Source organism: Bemisia tabaci, chromosome 5, assembly GCF_918797505.1.
Source record: "Bemisia tabaci chromosome 5, PGI_BMITA_v3".
NCBI classification, from domain to species: Eukaryota; Metazoa; Arthropoda; class Insecta; order Hemiptera; family Aleyrodidae; genus Bemisia; species Bemisia tabaci.
In genome coordinates, this window is record NC_092797.1 from 49671443 (window position 1) to 49695594 (window position 24152).

At 41.9% G+C, this 24152-nt stretch overlaps 1 protein-coding gene and 1 long non-coding RNA gene across 22 annotated transcripts in view; one reads left to right on the forward strand and one right to left on the reverse strand.

Annotated features, from left to right (window-relative positions):
* The window catches only part of LOC140224680 (uncharacterized), a 378383-nt gene that overhangs the window by 28756 nt on the left and 325475 nt on the right, over window positions 1-24152 (reverse strand). The window lies entirely within an intron of this gene.
* The window catches only part of CLIP-190 (Cytoplasmic linker protein 190), a 105891-nt gene that overhangs the window by 17364 nt on the left and 64375 nt on the right, over window positions 1-24152 (forward strand). For 5 of the 21 annotated variants that reach the window (XM_019043025.2, XM_019043091.2, XM_019043041.2 and 2 more), the window contains exons 1-2: window positions 16421-16590; window positions 18283-18357. The exons of 7 other annotated variants lie outside the window; for them this stretch is intronic. In XM_019043025.2, coding sequence (XP_018898570.2) covers window positions 16536-16590; window positions 18283-18357 — 130 coding nt within the window. In that variant the 5' untranslated portion in view covers window positions 16421-16535. Of the gene's footprint in view, window positions 1-12951; window positions 13108-16420; window positions 16591-18282; window positions 18358-24152 lie in introns of those variants that run through there. 9 more of the 21 variants (XM_072300869.1, XM_072300872.1, XM_019043099.2 and 6 more) reach the window with 2 other exon arrangements.

A 24152-nucleotide genomic window follows, 5' to 3' on the forward strand; every position in this document is an offset into this window, starting at 1 on the left:
GGCTGTTTTGTCTGAAACAACTTCAACTTCAAGCACTTATTGTTTTCTCATTTGTCTCTGTTTCGTAAAAATTATACAAATTATGCTCTTCTAGCTTCATCAGTGATTTAAGGTGATTCGATGGACGCCATATTTTGTGTCAGAACGGCATGCGATATATCGCATCAATTGGTCCCATATTTTCAGCTCCTCGTCATTTTTCTCCTATTTTGAGATCGCACTTCTGTTGTCAGGAGTCTAAAGCACTCACTTACCAATTTTAACAAAGAAATTCAACTTAATAAAGGCGTGGTTCTTTCAGAGAGAAAATATAGCATTCGAGTGCAGTTTCGATATCAGTATCGAATGCGATGTTTTCTCTCTGAAAAAACCACGCCTTTATTAAGTTGAATTTCTTTGTTAAAATTGGTAAGTGAGTGCTTTAGACTCCTGACAACAGAAGTGCGATCTCAAAATAGGAGAAAAATGACGAGGAGCTGAAAATATGGAACCAATTGATGCGATATATCGCATGCCGTTCTGACACAAAATATGGCGTCCATCGAATCACCTTAACCTGAGTTAGATTAGACGAAATTTGAAGGAAACTCGACTTCGAAAAGACAGGTACAGGTCTCCTCGATACAACGTCAAAATAGTTAGATAGTTGAAACGCCTTCACATCCGTTTCGATGCAACACGCACATCAATTGAGCTCTAATAGTTGCATCCAGGCGTTTTAAGTAATGAACATTGGGGGATCCAGCAACTTGGCAACATTGTCTTTTCTCCATTCAAACCTATGGAAATGTATCGATACTTGGAGGAGCCAGGTTCTTCGGCAAGAATCGATTATTTAGCATAGGTTTAAATGGAGGAAATCCGGCGTTGCCAAATTGCTGGATCCGCCTCTGGTATCGAAATTCGTCTCAGGTTCGTCGTGTGATGCACTAACTCAGGGCACTTTGCTCGTCCGTCTCGCACACGCACTTAATTCCAGCGTTGCACATTGTTTGGATGAAGTAAACTATTGCCGCTTTTTATCGCAACGTTGTCAATATTTCGAGTATTGCATTGGTTTAATAACGTGTATGTAATTATGTATGTGTATGTAATGCAGAATAACGTTGCTGGTCCTCGAAATTGCAAAACAATTTCGGCATCTGAGCGTGATTTTTGGAATTTTCTGTAACCTTCCTTACCGAGTCGTCCTCTTTTGTTTTTTCTTTCAGTAAAAGACGTTTAAAAGTGTGAAATTTTCGAAGAACGATCCTGATAAATTTCACGAACAGCAATGACGTTGATATAGGTTAACTTTTCCATACATTTTAACTTTTTTCCTTCAATAATGAATCTCTTTAAATAATCAAGTTTTTTTTTTTTGAGGTTATCCCTATTCTTTTAAACAGTCATTGCTATCAAAGCTGTTCAAAAAACTTCAAGTTGAAAGTCCAAATTCTCACCTTTAATCATTCAACTCAGAATGCGGCTCAAAAGTCGAGAAGGTGGAATGTAGGCGTCACTTAAGCCTCTTTTATGACTCTGCCGCGGTCATTCCTGACCTGCGGGAGTCGCGAGTGCAGTGCACTGCAATTTATTGGCTCCCTCGCCCCCCCCCCCCCTCGCCACCCCTCGTTTCCGCTGCTTCGAGCAATATGACAACTGCAGTGAATGTTGTCGTCCAGTCTTAAAAATTAAAATCACCAGCTTTTTATAGATTATATATGAGGAGTTATCTGTAACAATAGCGGATGTGAAAAATTACCTTTTCGAAACACGCTTAAAAAATTGTTTTGTTCACACAAAAATTTAATATGTTTGGCTCGCTGGCATGATGTACAGATCTCGAAGATCACATCTCAAGTATTTTCTCAAAATTTTCTCGATGCCAAAACGGTTTTTTGAATGTGTTTCGGAAAGGTAATTTTTCACACCCGCTATTGTTACAGATGAGTCCTCATATCAGAAGTAAGCAAACCGACGGCTCAAGAACAATAGCTTAAGTGACAATTTTAGCGAAAAGGACCTAGCAATTTTGCCGCATTCTACAGTAAATAATGAGGAAGCTGATGATTTTAGTTATTTCCTTTTTTGTAGGGGAGCGCTGCAATGACGCTGCAATGTATGAAAAATTGCAAACCTAATCTTAAAATTACAAAAATGGCAAACTTTCCTCTTCATCCTGTAAAATCGCCAGTTTGCAGGTAGCATTGTTGCTTAGCCATCGATATCAAGATACTGAACAATTCTTTCGTAAAAACTGGTTTCATTCTAAATTTTTGCTAGAAAACTGATATATTTTGTCCACCCTGGTAAAAATTGGCGATAAGAGCTACGTTTCAAAATACCGCAGGAATTCTTATAGCCGGCTAAAGAAGGCTGCAGAAAATCATATAGCTGGCTGTAGAATGCGGAGAAAATCATACGGCCGGGCTATATGATGCGATTAAAAAATTATGTAGCCGGGCTATAGTTCCTATAGCCGGGCTTTACACTTTAACGCCTGGCTGTTGCTTTTTCGCCATCGGTTATAAAAGGCTATAAGAAATTGCGCAGAAATTCGTGTGCTTTGGAAATCATTAAGTTTGATACGGAACCACCTTAATATTTACGAACGCATGTTATATTTTCCTTTAATACATATTTTTTTCATCAATTAAAACGAGAATAATCCATACAGGATGTGCAAACATTTCAAAATCATGAGTTGAATAATGCTGATTCCGCCAGATTAAATATTAGAGCCTAACACAAAGCGGAGCGACGACGCACTGGCGCCTACAAACCTAACAGGGATACTTCACGCATTGCGCAACGCGTGAAGTATCCTTGTTAGGTTTGTAGGCGCTAATGCGTGTTTCGCGCTTGCTGCCCGCCTGCCACGGCGCTTGAAGCAACTATTTCACACCAGAGGTATTGCACAGTATCATACGAAACTGAAGGCGCTCTAATATATTAGGAATGGCAGGCATCCATCAAAAGTACGGAGCTTTCCTCGCAAAATAAATCAGGATACTACGGCCCAAAAAGAGAGCAGTGGTTCAAAAACTCAGTAAGTCCTAGCATCCGTAATTAGTGACGTTTAGCATACACTTTATCGCCTGACTATGAGTTGCTTAATTCGGCTATAAAAGTCTGTAAAAAATTGTGCAGCCGGCTATAGAAGCTACTGGAAATCTTGCAGCTGGCCGTAGGTCTATGGTATTTTGGAACACAGATTCTACTGTCAATTTTTACCAGGGCAGGAACACTTCAGCTGTTAATACCCAAAAAATCTCGTTTGTAAATTCTGAATGAAAAATGAAAGTATGCGAACGCGAAAATTAAGCCGACTTTAATCGAAAATCGAAGGTAATATTTCGCGTTAGCAAACTTTCTGCTTTATTTTAGAGTTTACAACGAAGTTCGTTCGCGATGTCTAAAATTAAAGCTGAATTTATGCGTAAGCTAAATATTGCATTTGATTATACTCAAATCCGAGATTTTAGAAGACCCGAAGATCTGAAATCTATAGAGTTCTCGGAAAGAAACGACTGAAATCGTCGTCTCCCTTATGAAAGAACGTAACTGCATTTAAAAGTTGCCAAATTTCTCCTATCAAATTGTATTTTTACCAGGAGAAAGTTGGGCAAATCCAACCGGAAATTCTTACTGATTTTTCTTCCGATCTCATGCAAAAATCAGAAAAATTCTGGACAAAATTTACACAGGTGCCGTCTTGTAAAAAAAACTAACTATTTGAGTCAAGTTTAAAACTTCAGTATTGAGTTACATCCTTTCCTTCGGCAGGGTGTCTACAAGTCCGGAAAGTTCGGAAATAGTACGGATTTTTTAAGGGCGGTCCGGAAGTACTGAAAAAGTGCGGAAATTCCGCAAGAAGGTCCGGAATTTGTCTAATTACTTTTGTCATTTCCGTCTCAATTTGAGCAAAATTCAATTTTTTTAAATTTCGACAATAATTGGAAGTACCGAAAAAGTACTGAATTTTTCTGTTGAGGAGGTACTGACTCTTTAATTATAATCGATGAAACGCTAGCGGAGATTTGGAGATACTGAACGTAACCGAGAAATGCCTTTTCTTCGAGTCCAGCGCCCAACGCTTCAAATGCTCCAAAAAGGTGTATAAAAACCTTTTTTAACGCTTGTGTCGGGAGGTTGGGAATTCCAACATAATGATACCGTCAGAGGCAGGAGTAGAACTTAAAATTACCTCGATAAAAATGAGTTGTGATACAAGGGTATGGCAACAAGGAAATGAGACGTAGTGCGCGCCTACTGTAGACGTTATGGAACACCCACTCCTTTACCCAGTGTAGTCGTCGTCGCTCCTCGGACGGAATGACGTATCTTCGTTTTCACGTGAGCCCTGGAATGAATTGATTTATATGGACAACAGGGATCACGTCAAAATTGAGGTACGCCTTTACGTCAGAGGAGCGAAGTCGTGTGACGTCATTGTGTGGTATCACTTTGCCTATCGGAATTGCGTCCCTCACTCGTACGCGTTACACTCGATTCGGTGGGATAGGTCAGATGTTGCGGGAAGCTCGGTGGATTTCTTATAACTGGAAGACTTTTGCCTTTTCGTGGAATTAATATGAAATGATCTCCGATTCGGAGGTTTACAATCAGAAAGAATGTCTCCCGAATGAGATCTTATCGGAATTATGAATAAACGAACAGTAAGGTTTCTGTGGCCAAGGCCACTTTTTTTTCAGACAGAATTTGAAGACAGAATTTAAATTCCGTATCGGGGTGTCTACAAGTCCGGATTTTTAAGAGCGGTCCGGAAGCACTGAAAAAGTACGGAAATTCCGCAATTTTTTAAATTTGTTGTCATTTTTGTCGCAATTTCAAATTTTTTAAATTTTTCGAATTTCGTCTAATGGAGGCACAGAAAAAGTACGGAATTTTTCTGTTGGGGGAGGTAATGAATTTCTTGAAAATTTACTGAAAAAGTACTGTAAAAGTACTTATTTTTAACCAACCTGTTTCAGTAGACAGTAGACACCCTGCCCTGCGTAAGCATCAAAGATTTGCCTCTGCGAGGAACAGTTAAGGAGTTTGGGGGATGCAAAAATTCGTTTTGGTTTCGCAGATTTTGCAAATTTTCGCAAATTTTGCAAAAAATTTGCAAAATTTTTTTGGACGAAAGAACGTAACTCCATTTCAAGGTCGCAAAATTGTCCCCAAAAATTCAATGCTGTACAAGAATATACATTTGTAATTTTCCCCTCAATTTTTTTCTGATTTTTGCATGGTATCAGAAGAAAAATCAGGGAAATTTTCAGTCAGAGATTCCGTTGATTCTTTCGATGAGAATGCAGTTTGCGAGAGAACATTTGGCAGCATTGAAATGTAGTTACGATTTTCGTCAGGGAAACGATGAAATTCAAAAGTCTCAAATATTAAGTTAAAAATTGACTTTGAGCACGAAGGTTTATACACATGAAGAAAAGCTGGAAAACTGAGAAAACCACGGTGTTTCAGACGTGGATGAACCGCCAATGGAAAAAAAGCCATTCTGAAAAATGGGATGGCTAGGAGCTTTCTGAAGCCTTTGGTATCACTTTTCTCAATGAAAAATCACTGTAACCCCGTGCCAGACTCTGTTGCCAAAGCTAAGATATATAACTTGGTATATATCTCTAATTTTGGGGGGGGGGGGGGTTCCTCTTCTATGAAGCCACGTTGAAGGTCTACTCGAACCTCTCTTACAGTCAGTGTACCTAAATCATGTGGTGCTTCCCCGAGGAACAGAACCAATTAAAGACACGCCTACGGATGCTGCCGTCTAAGTTTTCCGTAGGCTCATTAAATTTCGTGATTATATTTAAAAATCGACCTTAAAACTGCAAAATAGCGTATCTAGTTAACAGTGTTTCAAAATCTCCGATCTCATTTTATTCTCTACTAAAAGGAAAACAAACAAACATTATTGCTTGAAATTTTCACAGAATTCTCTTCGGTTGGAGAAGAAAACTCAGTACACGTATCAAGGAATGACATCAAGCGTTTTTTAATTAAAAAAATAAATACCGACAGGAAGTTTGCATTTTGCAAACCGAGATACGCTTTTATGCAATTTTTTCGTCGTAATCGTAATACTCTTCTTTTCAATGTATTTACGGCGCACAGTGGTTTGAGTCAGTCAATGGAAGAAGTCAGACATAAATTTTTTCAACTAAAACTGTGAATTCAGTTGTTTATTTCGTCAAATTTTAAGTTTAAGGTGTATTTTCTAAAGTAAAGTTTACGAGAAAACCAAATGGAACCACTTTCAAGACATCAACGTTTTGCAATAATGAAGTTACGAGCTTTTAAAGTTTCCTAATTTTATCCGACTTCTCCCATTGATTTGTTCCACTTCGCGGTGCTTCACGTCACTGTTCCTGGTAAAATTTTCCTTCATCGTTTGGCGACCCTTTTAAGGAGCCAATGGATCATAAAATTATGTTTTTAATTGTTACGTCGGCAATTCTGCCGTTCTAAAGAAAAACGTCGTATGAACATCCTAGAGTTGCCAAATTTCCTCAAATAAAATGTTTATTTTTGAGGAGAGCCATGAATATTTTCTATTGAAATTTTCAGATACTGTAGATCTGGTGGTGAATGGAATTCTCTGAAAAAGCGGAGGAAAAATATTCACAGATTTCCCTGAAAATGTATGTGTTATAAAAGGAAATTTGGCAACGTCTGAAGGTTCATATGGTGTTCTTCCTTAGCACGGCAGAATTGGCCGGCGGATAAAGGCGGTGGTGGCGAGGTGCTACAATAATTGCTGTGTCACGGGAGTCAATTCGCCATTGTATCGGCTATCGATGAAGAGCTCCATCCTCAGAGAGATGTTATTGAGGATTATGGTGCAATATCGTGTTCTCCCGAGCGGCCCGGGTCCTTCTGCTCTTGTTCCTTTTATTAATCTCGTGTTGTCAGGGCTCGGTCAACTTTGTTGAAAGTCGTTTATTATACCTGTCAGAATTAGCGGCGGAATCTGTACCATCACCCTTCGCTCAAAACGGCAAATTTATCTCCGATTCGTTAAACTTCCCAACTTTGGAGGTCGCAGAATGTAACTTGCATCTTTGCGATTTTGTACCTAACCAGCTAAAACTATCCTAAAAATGGGGGGGGGGGGGGGGATTTCTCCGTCAAATCGTCGCTTGGCTGACATAAGACCGTAACTACACATTGAGATAAGCCCGGAAAAGTATTGCGTTGTATGGCCAATGGGGTTCATTGTGTGGGTGCTCGAGTGATGTGGTGGCCCTGAAAAGGGCCGTTTTAGATGGTGATGAGAGACAGGATGGATGGCGTCTGGAGCGAGCGAAGACTGGAGCAGCGTGACTGGTCTTGACTGACTGGAGGACTGAGCACGAGTGCCGTAGGTGGCCGGGGGCGCTGGTCTTATACCCTCGGGGAGCGACCGTGTCGGCCAATCACGGGCGAGCGCGGGATGCGCCGCGCTGGAGAGGCGGTGATCGGCCGCCACAGTACTCCCCTACGGCTGAGACGGAGTCTCTAAGAAGTTGGTGAATTTTGCTGTGAGCTTTCTTTATTGTTTGACCAAGTCCGGGAAGCGGAAATGCACTTTCCTCCCTGATCGAGTTCTGTATTCCGGGGCTTTGGTCTCCGCTTCGTTGGGTGTTGGGGGCGGGACCGCAGCTGGGGCCGGAGTGGTTTTGGGATGTGCGAGCTGTACAGAGGCTGGTTCTTCGGGTAGGGTGTAGGCCGGTTTAAGGCGGTCGATGCTGATGTTGACTTGCCTGCCTTTAATCAGAAGTTTGTATACTTTGTCGGTACGCTCTATGATTTTGTATGGCCCAGTGTAGGGGGGCTGTAGGGACTTGCGGCTTGTGTCGTCTCTGAGGAAGGCGTGGGAGCATGTCTTCAGGTCCTTGAATATGAACGTGTTTGCTGTGCCGTGGCGAGAGGCAGGTTTGGGCCGAAGATTTGCCATCTGGGTGCGCAGTTTGCTGACGTATTCTGCAGGGTTTTCTTGAGTTGGGTTTGCGACCAGTAGTTCCCCTGGAAGGCGTAGAGGTTCGCCATAGGTCAGCTCTGCGGGTGTTGCTTGGGCGTCTTCTCTAAAGACGGATCTCATGCCTAGAAGTACTAGTGGGAGGGCTTCTAGCCATGTGGAGTTTGGGTGGCACATGATGGCGCTCTTGAGATGTCTGTGCATCCGTTCAACCATTCCGTTTGCTGCGGGGTGGTATGGAGTTGACCGGATGTGGTTGATTCCTAGCTGTTTCTCCAAGGCTCGGAAGAGATGAGATTCAAATTGTCGGCCTTGATCACTGGTAAGCTGGGAAGGTGAACCGAATCTTGAAATCCAGCAGTTTAGAAGGGCTGTTGCGACTTCTTCAGCTGTGATGCCCTCTAGAGGTTGTGCTTCTGGCCAGCGGGTGTAGCGGTCGATGACCGTGAGGCAATACTTGTAGTTTTGCGCCAGAGGAAGAGGTCCGATCAAGTCGATGTGGATGTGCTGGAATCGGTTGGATGGAGTGTTGATGGTGCCTAGAGGTGAGTGTACGTGCCGGGAGACTTTGGCTCGTTGACACTCTTGACAGGCTTGGGTCCATCTCCGACAGTCAATATGCATTTTTGGCCAGACGTAGCGATCGGAGATGAGTTTCTGTGTTGCTCTGGTGCCGGGGTGGCTCAGGTTGTGAAGTTGCTTGAAGATCCTTTGTCTGAGTGGAAATGGGACGTAAGGTCTTTGCTGCGTTGTAGAGTCGCAGTAGATTTTGATGTCTGTTCCTGGGACGGGAATGAGCGTGAGTTTGATTGAAAGTTTGTCGTCCTTCAGGAGTTCTGGTAGCTCTGGGTCGTCCTTCTGTGCTGCGGCAAGTGTGTTGAAGTTGATCTGGTTTGTGGAAGTGATCGCTTCGATTCTAGAAAATGCGTCAGCGACGACGTTGGCGGAACCTGGTATGTACTGAATGTCCGTTGTGAACTGGGATATGAATGAAAGTTGGTTCATTTGGACGGGCGGCAGGTTTCCATGTTTCTTGTCGAAGACGTAGGTTAGTGGCTTATGATCTGTGTAGATCGTGAAGTCCTGACCTTCAACTGCCGGTCTGAAATGGCGGATTGCTTCGTACACGCCCAGGAGTTCTCTGTGCGGCGTGGGCCATTCCTGTTGCCGTGGATTGAGCTTTTTCGAGAAGAAGCCGAGAGGTTGCCACTTGTTGTCGACGAGTTGCTGTAGACAGGCTCCAATCGATGCTTTCGAAGCGTCTGAGAAGAGGCCTATGCTTAGGGGTGCGTCGGCGCTTGGGTGCGCGAGGAGTGTGGCATCTCCGAGGCTTTGCTTGCAGGCTTCAAAGGCGTCCAGAAGGGAAGGTGTCCAGTGAATCGGTTGATTCCCTTTTATGCCAATGAGAGCTTCGTGTAGGGGTGCTTGGTAGTAGGCAGCATCTGGCAGGAAAAGACGGTAGAAGTTCATCATGCCCAGGAATCTTCGTAGACCGTGTGCATCTGCCGGAGGTGGGTATTCCATCAGTGCTTTTATGCGGTCTGGGAGTGGTCTGATGCCTTGGGCTGATACTTCGTAACCGAGGAACTCAAGGGAGTCGGCGAAAAAGATGCTCTTTTTGATGTTGATAATGATGCCGTATTTTGCTAATCTCTGAAAAATCAGGCGTAGATGCTTCTTGTGTTCCTTCTTGTCTTTGGAGGCGACCAGGATGTCGTCTAGATACGGGAAGCAGAAGTCTAGGCCTTGTAGGACTTCGTCGATGAACCGTTGGAAAGTTTGTCCTGCGTTGCGCAGTCCGAAACTCATGTAGAGGAATTCGAATAGTCCAAAAGGAGTGGTGATGGCTGTTTTGGGTACGTCTGCTGGGTTGACGGGGATCTGGGTGTAGGCTTTGACCAGATCTATTTTTGAGAAGACCTTACAGCCTTTGAGGTTGACTGTAAAGTCGTGGAGATGGCGAATGGGATATTTATCGGGTATGGTGCGAGCGTTGAGTGCCCGATAGTCGCCGCAAGGGCGCCATTCATCATCTTTCTTGGGTGCCATGTGAAGAGGTGAAGACCAGGCGCTTTCGGATCTCTTGATGGTCCCTTCGTTGAGCATTGCCTCGAACTCAGCTTTAGCGATTCGGTATAGCTTGGGTCGGAGGCGGCGAGGGCGGGATGAGACTGGGGGTCCCTCTGTTGTGCGGATGAAGTGCCGTGTTGAGTGAGGAACCTTGTCAGGTTTTGGGCTGCCTGGCGGGCGAGTCAGTTCTGGGAATTCTGCTAGGATGCTGCAGTTGGTGGCCGAGATTTCTTTGACGCTAGGTTGGTCGCTGGTTGCTTGGCTTCCTTGGGCTGAGAGTGAGGTAACCCCGTCCACAAGCTTCATCTTGTGGCAATCCGGGAGAAGATGGTATTCGGCTAGGAAGTCTGCGCCAATGATGGGAACGTCGACGTCAGCGATGATGAACCGCCAGGAAAAAGCGCGTCGTAGGCCGAGGTTTAAGTTCATGGGCAGGAACCCATAGGTTTTGATGAATGATTCGTTCGCTGCTTTTAGTTCATAGTTTGTTGGTTTGAAATGGCCAGGTAAGAGACGTCTAGGGAAACAGCTTAAATCAGACCCTGTGTCTATTAGGAAGCTGTTGTTGCTGTCTCTGTCTTTAATGAAGAGGCGGTTGGACCGTGTGGGGCAGCCAGCAGCCGCCACTATTGGCTGCCGTTGTCGTTTGTTGAACTAAGGTATTTGCATGGTTGATGGCACTTGCGAGCTTCTTTTCCGAAATTCTCATGATAGAAACAATATCCTTTCTCGGATTTGAACGGCTTGGGTGAACTGTAGCGTGAGCGAGATTTGGAGCGGGAACGGCTTCTGCTTCTATCGATATTCCTCTCCAGGTTCTTGACTTTGACGTCTAAGAGGTCAAATTTGTGACTGAGAGCTGTTAGCATTTCTTTGATGTCGGTTAAAGGGTCAGCAGGTTTGGAGATTTGGTGAACTGAAGGAGGAGGGATGGTTTGATTTGTGGCGGAAGTGGAATGAACGGAATGAGGAATGGTTTCCGCAATTCGGTCTGCCACATCGGCTATCTCAGTCAGCGTGTTGTTGCTGGGTTGGGCTTGCAAAATGCCTTGCACATAGGCGGGTAGCCTACTTAGCCATAGTGGTTTCATGATGTTGTCAGCAATTGGTGTGCTGCCAGCGACAGTTTTGAGTCTGCGTAAGAATTGGGATGGTTTCAAATCGCCGATTTCCTCCTCTTCGAGTAGTTTCTTGAGGCGTGAATTTTCGCTTAGTGAGAAGCGGTTAATTATCTCCTTCTTCAGAGTGGTGTAAGGAATGTTTACACTAGGTCCAGCTCGGATTAAATCGTTTATTTCGACCAGCCATGATCCTTCGCTTTGACTGATAACGGTACGATATTTATCAATCTCAGCGTTTATGCCGTAATCGGCAAAAATGGCTTCGATTTGAATGAACCATAGGTCTGGCATTTCGGGGCGAAATGCAGGCAATTTGATTTTTCGCTTTATGATTTGTTTGTTGGCTGAGGTGGAGAGACTTTGTTCCTCTTCCAGCTTGCGTTTAGCGTCTCTGATGAACTCCATTTCTTGGCGGAGGAGATTTAGATTTTCCTCGAGTAGTTTGCAGCGAGAAGAGGACTGAACTTGTAGAGCTTCAGCATTAGCCAGGTATTGTTTTACCTTTGCTGGATCTTGCATGTCTTCGTCGGTCAATGTAGGGATGCTCATGATTGTTCAAGAGGTGTGACGAGTTGAGTAGGAGATTGGCTAGAATAGCAAGAGAGCGCAGTCGGAGCGTGATTTCAAAGAACGTCGGGAGTCACCACTGTGGGTGCTCGAGTGATGTGGTGGCCCTGAAAAGGGCCGTTTTAGATGGTGATGAGAGACAGGATGGACGGCGTCTGGAGCGAGCGAAGACTGGAGCAGCGTGACTGGTCTTGACTGACTGGAGGACTGAGCACGAGTGCCGTAGGTGGCCGGGGGCGCTGGTCTTATACCCTCGGGGAGCGACCGTGTCGGCCAATCACGGGCGAGCGCGGGATGCGCCGCGCTGGAGAGGCGGTGATCGGCCGCCACAATTGCAAAGTGTAGTTACGCCCTTATGTCAGGAAAGCGACGAAATGTTGAACATGAACATTTCAGAGAACTACATTAACATTTTTGGAGGTCTGCTGAAAAACACAGAGCAGACCCAAGTATATTTATTTTGAATGCCGCCGGCATCATGCCTCTGTGCGCCTTCAATTTTTGAGTTATGTAATTTTACCTACGCATGAGTACGTTTAGTTGTATTCAGTGATTGAATGTTTATAACGCGAATCCTTGCTTGATTGAATGCTCACCAAAGATAAATCTTAGTATTAGGTAATGTAATCAATTCGCCCGTTTTCCAATATTACTCTCAGTTTTTAATTTTTCTCAGAACCGAAAACTTCAGTGTTTCTTACGATTCAAATTGGAGATCTTGTGCAACCGAAGTTTTTTTTCTCATTTTATAGCAAACATTAAAGCTCCTGGTCATTTTATATCGATAATGGACGATTTCCACTCTGACAGCATTTTGCAATTAGGAACTGCAATTTCTAGCTCATCCATAGAAACACTTATCTGCATAAGGAAACTAATGGCTTACATGCTGTTTCCAAAATGAGTCAGATACTGTAGTTCCTAATTGCAAAAAGTGCTGTTTCCAAAATGAGTCAGATACTGTAGTTCCTAATTACAAAAAGTAGTCCATTCGATATTTAATTTTATCGTCCGCTCGTAGTAATTCGCGCACGAGCACCAAAAGTCGTCTAGGAGTTCGCCGAGCAACGAAATTAAGATCGGCGAGTGGGCTATATCTGAATAGAGCGTATTATTGGAAGACGAGTTCTCACATTGTGCTAATCTTTTTATCACCTTCGTGATGTATGCCGTGTGCTTCTCCTCCTATGTACACCGGCAATCGAGCGCTCCTCCCATTCGCATACTCTCGAAAAAATCTCAATTCAGGATGGGTCCCAGTGACATACCGACGGTCGTCCTTGCATATGCATTCGCGATTTTCCCCCGTGGCGCCTCGGAGCCTGGCGTGGATCCTCTGAAGCGGAACCGTCGACATTATGCGAGTTTCCCTCCGGGATATATTACTAGGTATATTTTTTGTGCTCCACGTATGAATCAAGTGTTGTTTTTCAATGTTCACCCGCGGATACCTTTACTATGGACTAGAGTCCCTTTTTACTGAGAGTCAAGACAATTCGGCTCATGGATGTCACAAACGGGAAGAAAGATTACAGAAATTGAACGTTTTTCGTAATCTTTGATCGGCCCATTCTCAAATGCCTTTCTCCGTTCCTCCTTTCATTCCGTTTGTTCCTTGCCGAACCCGTAATTCCCTGGTCTATTCCAGATTATAATCTTTGCAATTGGTTTTGCAAATTACCGAAATGAACTCTCCACCAAGGCACTGACATTTTTTTAAACAATGGTTATGAACAAATTGAATTTCCCGCTTAAATGAAAAACAAGAGTCTACTCGAATAAAAGCGCGTACTTCCACGATTTCGGAGGGCCTTACAATAATTCCCTCCCACCCTGTGTTGTTCAAAGTGTAAGCAACGTGTAACAGCCGAGCCGAAGTGCTGACATTCAGGTTGTCACATTTTCATACCGCAAAGACTGTCACGGTAACGCTCTGTATGCGGTTTAACTCAAGTAAATTATGGTTTTTTATGTGCGCAAAGTTTGAATTGTTGCACCGGAAAAATTGAAATCTTTGTTAGGAGTTTCGTTGCACAGATCGTGATCTGCGTAAAATTTTGATGAGGAAACATGTATCATAATGCTGAAATTCGCACTATGTCCATTGATCTATTCTTTTTGAGAGTGCGCATGAGTATCCATCCACAGAGTGTGCGTTGGATATTCTTGTCACAAGCAATTAATATGTAAAAATTATAGATAAACCGAACCTTTTCGCCGCAAATGGTGAGTTTCGCACCCCATCAGAAGTAATAGTAAGGTTATAGGACGGAAACAGTCGGTAAGTCGGCGGTCCTCATCACCACTGTTCCACTGCTCTGATTCCTGGTGACCAAACTATTATTAAGAAGGTACCGTTGAGAAATTAAAAACAATAAAACTGAAAAAATATGTATTTCTGTATGCAAACATTCTCGTCAATTTCTACGATTTTGGATATCGATGATATTATTCCCCAAACTTTAATGTAACTCTGCTTTGTCCTATCAAAAATGTTTAAAACAAACTAGCTTTGAAAAAAGCAGATAATATTCACTAGAAAGAAAAATTCAATTCAAGTAGAATTGTTAAATGTTGCTTCCAAAAGGCGACTTAGCGTAGTTAAGGTTGTCGTAGACATTTTACCATCGGATTGGTCATTTTCGGATCGAATCGCTCATTTTTACACCGTAACCATCAGTGGCGTGGCATGATTTGCGATGTATCGATTGTTATGTCATTTAAACCTATGGTAAAGATCGATTATTAAGGTGTTCGCTGCGAACACCCTGTTTATCGATCCTTTTTCATAGGTTTAAATGGCAGATCAATCGATTTATCGCAATTCACGCCACGCCACTGGTAACCATGGTTCAAGATCAGGCAAACGTACTGTGAAACTTCGTAAATACTTCCTAGGAGTATGCACCTTTTGAACCGCCGTAAACTTTTAATTCCTCTTGAAACTCAAAAAGTCGGCACTCACCTCCGGGGCCTCACGTTAGCTACGTTAACTTGACTGTCGGCTTATGATTGATCGGATTTAGCTTTTTCTGCCCTCTTCAATGATTTTGTGAACTTTTAGTGAAATTATTAAGGTATTGTCTCGAGGTATGGCGTCGGACCAACTGGGCTGCATTTTGCAATTAAGAAATACGATTTCCAGCTCAGTTTAGGAACGACCTATGTACCAGTAGTTTCCTCCTGCACATGAGTGTTTTTACGGATGAGGCAGAGATTGTGATTCCTAATTGCAAAATGAAGTCTAACGGTGCTAATCCTGCAACTCCATGTCTCTGCCTCATTCGATTATCCAATATGCATCGTGCGTGCGGCGTGTTAATTTTATCAGCGAATACCACTATTGTGCCTCCTGAGTGCGCGCTTTTGCCTATATTCTAAATTGAAGGCGAAATGTCGCACTTACATCGTTTCAACCTGAGGCTGAGGATACCGCCGTGATCGCGTTTCATGTTTACCGCTTCTAATAAAAGCGCGCAGCTTTGCCGAGTGGTTTAAATCCTCAGTACTTTTCGAAATTCGAATATGTTTTTTGAGTTAAATTCTGTTGTAAGTTGTTACCTGGAAAAAATTAAATTGCTGATTTTACAATTAAATTGCTAAGAAAAAAAGTGACCGCAATGTTTCAACGTAGATTTTACAACAAAAAAATGCTATGTTAACCACTATTGTAAGCCAATTTAACCACGGGGAGGTTAAAGTAGCATTTTTTGGTTGTCAAATCTACATCGAAACATTGCAGTCACTTTATATAGCAATTGAATTGTTAAATCATAAATGGAATTTTTTCCGTGTACTTAAAAATGAGAACATCGTGAGTCGGAATAAAAATTACATAGGTAGATAGACTTCAGATTAGTGTAACAACGCAACCAGGGTGTCCACCGTCAATAAAAACCGGAAAATATCAGGAAAATCGGTCATGGATCAGGAAATTCTAAGTGCTTCAAGCATTCTTCCAACATTAGCGTCAATTCATCGAAAATTTTTATTTGTAACTTCATATGAATGTGAATTTATTCATGCGGAAAGGTGGGAAAGTTCAGATTAAACCTAAGGACAATCCAAAATGAAATTTAAGTAGACGCCCTGGCAGCGTAGTAACGTAGCTCACTATTGGACCCCTTTTTAGCATAGATTCCCTTCAACAAGCTGCAAAAACTTTACTAAAAAACGCACACCGATCAGGGTCTCTCCAAGTCCAGAATTCCCGGAAAGTCCGGCAATAGTACTGATTTTTTAAGGGCGGTCCGGAAGTACTGAAAAAGTGCTGAAATTCCGCGGAATTATTACAATTTTTTTTTCATTTTTGTCGCAATTTCAAATTTTTGAAATTTTTCGAATTTCGTCAAGTGGAGTACTAAAAAAGTCCGAAATTTTTCTGATGGAGGAAGTACTGAATTTCTTGAGAATGTACTGAAAAAGCACTGTAAAAGTACTTATTTTTTACCAGTCTGTTTTAGTAGACACCCTGCAGAAGATAATCCGCGCGCGGTAATAAAAATGACAAGGAAAAACACCACATTGTCTAGTGATGCGGCGTGAAGCTGCGATCCTGGAGGCGTGGGCGTTTCGTGGACCAATATCATCGGCCAACACCGAGATGCGTCGCGTATCCTTTTCGCGTCCCCCCTTTTGTGCCCCCTCCCCCCGCGGACCCCGCCACCGCGAGCGCGCCTCCTAAGGTCGCCCCGCGCCGGGCCCGATCAGCTATGCAACCAGTCCCCCAGCAGCCGGAGCCCGGCAAGTGATCGACTTAACGACTTCAGTTTGTTTTGTGTCTTGTCCTTGCAGAGTTGGATTTTTCTGTGTTCGCCATGCCTACCGCCGAGTTGGATTTTCAGAATTTGGGCACCTACTGCCGGATCGAGGGTGAGTTTCAGCGAGGCTCCGCTGAAATCTGGTTCTGTTTTCCATTCGCTTCATCCCCCTTTTTCGGGGTTTCAGAGTGGAAACTTGGTTTCTTGGACATTTTGTACAGCCGGATATTTTTCGGATTATTTTCTATTTATATTCAATGACTGGACCTTCTGACAGGGTGACAAGTTCGTGGAGTGTCAAGGGAAATCTGGGAAAGTCAAGGAATCTCCTGCATTCTGAAATTTCGGGGAAAAGTCAGGGAAACTCTTGCATTCTGAAAAGTTGGGGAAGAGTCAGGGATGTTTGCTGCGGAAGCTTGATTTTTTTTTTATTTTTTTACGAAGTATTGCGCTTTTGCAATACCAGAAAATTTCACCCTGAAAATGTTTCGTAAAAGTAATTTCCATGATTAAACATGCCAATATTAAAATATTGAAACGTCAGAAACATGCCAGGGAATTCAGTGTTCAAAAACCCTGAAAATTCAGGGAAAAGTCACGGAATTTTAAAAAAACAAAAAAAAAAAAACAAACAAACAAACAAAACTTGTCACCCTGTCTAACTGTACGTGAAGGAGGTAACTGAAATTTTTGCTATTTGAATAAAAATGAGTTCATAACTTAAGAGTAACATTACTCATAAAATAAGTACAAACGGATTTTGCGTGACTGGACGATTCAATTCCCTTCAAAACCTTTCACGTCTCTGATATTTTTAGGAAGAATCTCTCCTTTACTTTTATTCAGTGATTGAAACTCCCTCTAAATGAAGGAGGTAAGTGACATTTTTGTGATTTTTACCAGAATGAATTCGATGTCTAAATATTAAAAGGAAAATTTTGCTATCAAACTCTAAATTTTCTTGTCCTGTCGACAATTTTCAATGCCCCCAATCTTACACATGCTCCTCTTTTTTTAGCAAGGCCGCAGATTCACCCCCAGATTTATCACTTGAAAGTTTATTTTATGCCTAAAATCCTAAAAAAAAGTCAGAGGAAAGTTAGACTATTTTTTTTCCAACAACGTAGAAAAGTCAAGAAATGTTTTACCTCAAGAAGAGCCTGCTTTGAACACTTAGTATAGTCACGATTTTGCTAAGTTTTTCAAAATAAATTTGCTGAAAAGCACTTTCATCTCAATTTTTCTTGAAACATGTCCCTTGCCTCCTTCATTAAATCGGAGACTTCAATTTTATTTATGACCAACACTTAAAATCTCTGACCAGTGTAAGCTTTTTAATTTTTCCAATATCCTGTAATCACAGCTAGTTTTTAAAATTTAAAATAATTGTATTAAGGATATTTACATGCACGATAGTATTATTTAGCAAAGATATCGTACGAACAGAGTTTAGTAATCAGAAAAGGTCATACCGCTGGAACATTTTGCACCCTTGAAAAATACTATTTTTTAAATAGTTTAGTATCACTCTATTTGTCTTGCCTATCTCGTTTCAAACCCTTTTCCGTGGACTTTTGGAGTGGATTTATTTTTTACCAAGTCCATGCAGGTAATTGATTCACCCACCCGTCAGCGAGAAGAATGTTGCAGGACGTGGTTTTATTTGAATAGTTTTTATCCGTAAGCTAACTAGATGCATCGGCCAAGGATCCGTTGTTTTATTTTCCAATATTCTGTGTCGATCAACAACTGCCTTTTTTAAGAATCCTCAGCAAAATTTCTTATTTTCTTTTCTCTTTCGTAGATCTCTATTTGCGAAATCGATTTTTCCTACCTTGGTTGTACCGTCGATACAACTTCCTCAAGCAAACGTACTCAAGCAAGTATTTTCTACTTGACATCACGATGTCTTTTCGAAAGTCTAACACTTAGATAAATAGTGCAAAAGTAACGCACAAAAGTCCCTATACTCCACCCCCACTTGCTTGTTCTATCCACCGATTTGTTTTTAAAGCGTCCAGCAGTTGGTACGCAAAAAAGCGCATTAAAACGCTGGGGCTATATCCCACGAATATTCCAATCAACGGTTTATTGCGTGACATTCAGTTGAAAATGCGTAGGCATTGAAAAAAGAGGCTATGAAATCGGTAGTCTGTCTTTTTTCCCGCAATGCCCTGCTGGAGTCTCGAATTCCAGTAAATGCCAAACCACCTGCTTACCACCGAATGGTTGCAATGCACCTATTTAACGCATATCATGGCGCCATAATCATATACCGTTAACTACCCACGTTGCTCATGCACTCATTCATAAAATCGCGAAATGTCAGCATTCAATCGGTTCCGCATTATTCAGATATTTGTTGCTAAGTAAATAGTTCTCTATTGTCTCGTGTCGAACATTTTACATTCCTGCCATGTTATTAAAAAGACCAGTAGTGTGAAGAAGGGTGATTTAAAAATGGTCTTATTTATGTCCGATCGGAAAATCTCATTCAAGGAATCCTAAGTTCTACATTAAATTGTCAATAATCATCCATAAGACATTTAGAAATTTTTCAGGTGATTGAAAATTGGCAAATATTTTTTTTGAAAGTTTGAAAATAGTCTCATCATTTCATGTTGCACAATACGTCAGTACGAGCTTTCTTCTGCACGTTTGCAAGGTTACGTTTTCAACACAAAACAGACAAATCCTAAGGTTAGAAGTTGGGAGAAAAGGATATCATTTTACTCAAGACAGCAGTAAGTCCAGCTCCTTTGCGGAATTAATTGCACTTAACAACTGCTTCCGCGTAACTCTTTTTTCCTGCGAATTAGACGAATTTGTCTATTCTAGCTGTATCAGTAAGTTTTATTAAAATTTGAAGATCGGTCAAATTTTGAAGGAAACTCGATTTCAAAAATTTTAACATTAATACTCCCTTCGGTAAAACGAACAGTTATTATTATGCACCAATGCAGTTGGTGTACGAAGTAGTTTGGCCGTTTGCAGCGCCAACTGGATTACAATAAGTTTTTATGTGTTTATTAAAACAAACTTTACTTAAAAATTACGTAATTAGCACAAGAACTATACATTTGTCTTGTACCTATCTACATACATTAAATGAAACTTTCAATCGTATTAAGCAAGGAAGTATCGTTCGTAAATACAATTATCTGAAAAACAAGAATTGTATAAAATTATCCATCTTTTTTCTCTGATAAATTAAGTGTAAAATGTAAGCTTAAATATTTTTTTTAAAATCAGTGAAGAACGTCTAATTTTTCAAGTATTCAGCATCGCAGGGTAAAAAAAAATGTTTTACGTTCGTAACCTCCAGCAGTCTTGTGGAATCTCGATCTTCGATGATTTTTTTTTGATAAATTGAGTGTATGAGTTTACAAGCTTAAATGCTTCATAAAATCAGTTAAATACGTCTAATTTTTCAAGAATTCAGCATTGCAGGGTTAACAAAGTGTGTTATATTGGACGTTTAGCAGTCTTTTGGATCTCGATCCTCGATGGATGATGGACGTCACCGTCATCGTAATACGCACACGCAACATGCAACTTGTCCTATCTATCTCACTCTGTGCGAGCTGCGTAGAACTTTCCCACCCGTTTAAGCGGCTCGATTGTAAAAAAAGATCGAAAGTGGCGTCCCTGTTTATGCAAAAGAAAGTAAGCCGTGAAAGTTCGATCGTTAATCGATGACGGGGTAATTGTCGCTGGCAGTGAGGACACTGAAAACGGGCCAGGACCGGTGTACGTAAGCTCTTGCGCGTGGCGTTGCGTTGTGCCCCGAGTGTTAATTTATATATCATCTCGGACGTTTGCAAGGCGTTTAATCTGATTCTGGGTTTTCGATTTATCGCCGTTGCGCTTCGAGGGCATGATCTCTCTTTACGCGTTAAGGTGAATCTATGCGCCAGCTGTTATCTAGGGGCATATTTTAGTCTTAACTTAATCTAATATTATTTTTTAGCTGACTATTATACTGGATACCAGATCTTTTAATAAACTACACATCCACCAAAGTATATAAACATAACCAAGAAAATGATTAAAGAATATATTATGTAAACTAATTCTTAGTAAATCAGCTGATATTAATCATAGAGGAATAACTATGATTCCTACGAAGTAGGAATTCTTAGGACTACATTCCTTAGGGGGCCCCGTTTGGTTTACACGGTAATTATAGGGATAGGTCTAAGAAGATCTTAACATAGCATCAAGAAAAGGACAATTTGTGCCAACCGTGTGCAAAATTCAGCATTATAACTTTGGTAATGGGTCTTTGCAAGGGATCACAATGGCTTGCCACTGTTCAAAGCACAAAATACCGAAGAAAAATGTCTATGATTTAGACAAACTTTGAGGTAAGTTTAAACCTACCTCAAAAAATTTACGAAACTAGCTATGTATTTTTCTTGTATTTTGTATTTATGTAGGAATAAATCATTATAATCCCTTTCAAGGACCCATTTTTGAAGTTGTATTGTTGAATTTTACTTCAGGTTTTTACGCTGCGCTGCAACACGACCGCACCGGCATCCTAGGGAAGTAATATCCTTATCGTAAACTTAGACTTGAAAGAAAAATATTACATAAATTTGCGTGGCATTACTTGAGTGAAGTGACATTAAAGTAAAACTTTATGTATACAAATTAGGAAAACGTACATTCCTCATTCCTTCAACAAGCAGGGCCGGATTTACCTATAGGGCACTGGGGCACTTGCCCATAGCGGCAAATTTTGAGGGGCGGCAAATTTTGGCACTGGATTAATTGAAAGTTAAAGCGAGAAAAAAGGAAAAAATGGAGACAGAGACGGAGCGAAGTGAAAAATGAGCGGCAAAATGTATGAAGGAAGGGAGTTGACGCTTGACGGGAGCGGCAAAGCTGCCGCCCCTCAGGTCCGGCCTTTGAGCGCTAGGATGATCCTTCGTTGGAGTGATACTAAACAACACGGCAATTTTAAACATCGGGGCAGACTTGATAATCAATTTAGACGTTGATGCTCTGGCACGGTGCCCCTGAACTCACTTTAAATGCGACTTTGTTGTACATCAAAAATTCAAGTTGGAGGTTGTAGTGGGGTACTCCCTGATGGGTTTTTGGGCAATTTCGAAATAGGTTGTCGGAGCTCCTCGAAAAATAATCGCATTTTTGTGGTTTTTTAGGGGTAAAATAGCAAAATTGGCCTCCGGGCGACAAATTAAACCCCCTCTCTCTCATCCTTGCCTTGACCGATCTGAATTTTTAGTATGTTTTTGCCTGGTATAAGATGGGACTTTTCTGAAATTTTCATGCCCATACAAATTTTTTTGCTCCCGCGGCAGCGTTGCCAAGTTGCGGACTCCAAAATATCGAATTTAATGATAAAATGAAGGTTTCGGAGTGTGATTTCCATTCAAAATCAAAAATTCAAATTGTAAGTTGTAGTAGGGTACTGCCTGATGGGGTTTGGGCCAATTTCGAAGTAGAGTGTTTGAGATTTTTGAAAAATAATCGAATTTTTGCGGTTTTTTAAGGGTAAAATAGCACACTGAGCACGGGGCGGCAAGTTGAACCTTTTCTCTCTCATCCTTGCCGTGACCGATCTGAACTTTTAGTATGTATTAACCTGGTATAAGATGTGACTTTTCTGAAATTTTCATGCCCATACAAAATGTTTTGCCCCCCGCGGCAGCGTTGCCAATTTGCGGACTCAAAAATATCGAATTTGATGATAAAATGAAGGTTTCGAGGTGTGATTTCCTCCAAAATTTCACGAAAAATGTGCAATCTGAGAGTTTTCGATAAGAAAAGGCATACTTGAACAATTTAGAGTTGCAGTGTTGCCAGCTTTTGATTTAAAATTCGTCAAAATGACCCAAATCGTGTTGCAACCTCGAGCGCTGGATTTTTATTTCGTTCAGAATTGGTTATTACGGTTCTTCTGTACTCTATGCATTTAGGTACCATGAAAATTATGCCATTACTTACTTGATGGATGCAGCTAACTCAAAAAGAGAGGCCGGATAAAGCGATGAGTCGGGGGAAAACGAGCGGTTCGGGTTGACAGAAAGTTCTTAAATCTACTCCATCACCAGAGAGTAGAATTTGAGAACTTTCTCCCACCCCCCAAACCTTATCCCTGTTGCAGTCAATCCTTTGAACATCTGATCTGAAATTTTGCCCCCGAATTTTTACCAAAAACATGATGTGTTTTTGCACAAAAACGTGTTTTTATTTTTCATGTTTTTGGTAAAAATTCGGGGGCAAAATTTCAGATCAGATGTTCAAAGGATTGATGAAGCATTTTGAAGCAGCTACGCGCACGCGCCCAGGCGGCGCACGGGGGGGGGGGGGGGCAAGATGAGATGGCGTGGGAAGTTGGGAGTGCGAAGAGGGGGAGGGGGAGGAGGGGATACTGTTGACAATATAGTGGCGAAATATTGCAGACCCAGGGGCGGCAAAATGTAGCTTGCCCAGGGGCGGCAAAAAGCTAAATCCGGCCCTGTCAACAAGTAAGAGGTCGGTCTCAAAAAGCTGTCGCTCAAGTTATTATATCAATGAGCGACGTCCCTTTCGCTTAGAGATTTGCATTCCAAAAAAAATCATTTGAGGCACCTGTAAATTGTTTTGGCGGACGAGAGATTTATCTGGCGCGCTCCAATTTATGCAAGAATGCTCGGAGCTGTCAGCAGAGATATTTTGGCGGCGATCGGAGGCAGATCTGCCTTATTGTGTTGTCTCTCGGCGCGTGGGACGGGCTGAGCAATAATCAATCAATTTAAAATGATCTTCAGTATTTTCAACGGCATCGTTATTTAAGCATCAATCACAAAAGCTTTAACTGTCCGCGAACCACTCATCCCTGTTTTTTCGAGAAGTTCTAAGGTCAGTGTCCGTGAGTACTCGCTTGTTGTTCGTTCTGCACGGACGCCGATGGCGCCTCGTGGAAGTTGGTGAATTTCAGCCTCGTCCATTCATTTTTTTTTTTAAAATAATCGATACCGGTTGAATCTGAATGAGGCAGGTTAGAGTTTTGGTGTATTTTCCGAAGAAAAGTTGAAAACCGACGTGGATTCTGCAGGGTATAGACGAAACGTAGTAATTATTATGAGCAGGGTTGCCACAGTCAGGGAATACCGGGAAAACTGGGCAATGTCAGGGAGTATTAAACAGTCAGGGAAAATGACGTAAATGTCAAAAATGTCAGGAAAAATGTGTTAAAACTCCTGTATTTGCGCTCTAAAATGGGGTTGAGGTTTCGAACTACAAATTTTGCCTGAAAACTATTTTCAATTATGTCTTCTTAACCATTTGCCGTATATATCTGCAATTGCCAGGGAATTTCACCAAAATGTGTCAGGGAAATGTCAGGGAATTTCATTTTCCAAATTCTGTATAGCAACCCTGTATAAGACGGCATTTTGCATCTAGTGATCCGAAGGAAACTGAAAGACAGGTTCACTCCTAGTTCCATTTTTAGTCGGATTTTCGGCCCGTGTCTCCCTGCTGCATGCGCGGTTAGTCGAAGCTTTCGTCTCGCGTCATCGTGGACCGCGAAACACGCGCAGATGCGGTTTTTACGATTCTCAGAAACTCGTTAACCTAATGAAGAAAATCAGAGGTGTGATTATTGCCGAATGACTCTCTTCCCTCGTGTCCCCACGATTTGGCTTTCTTTTCTCTCTA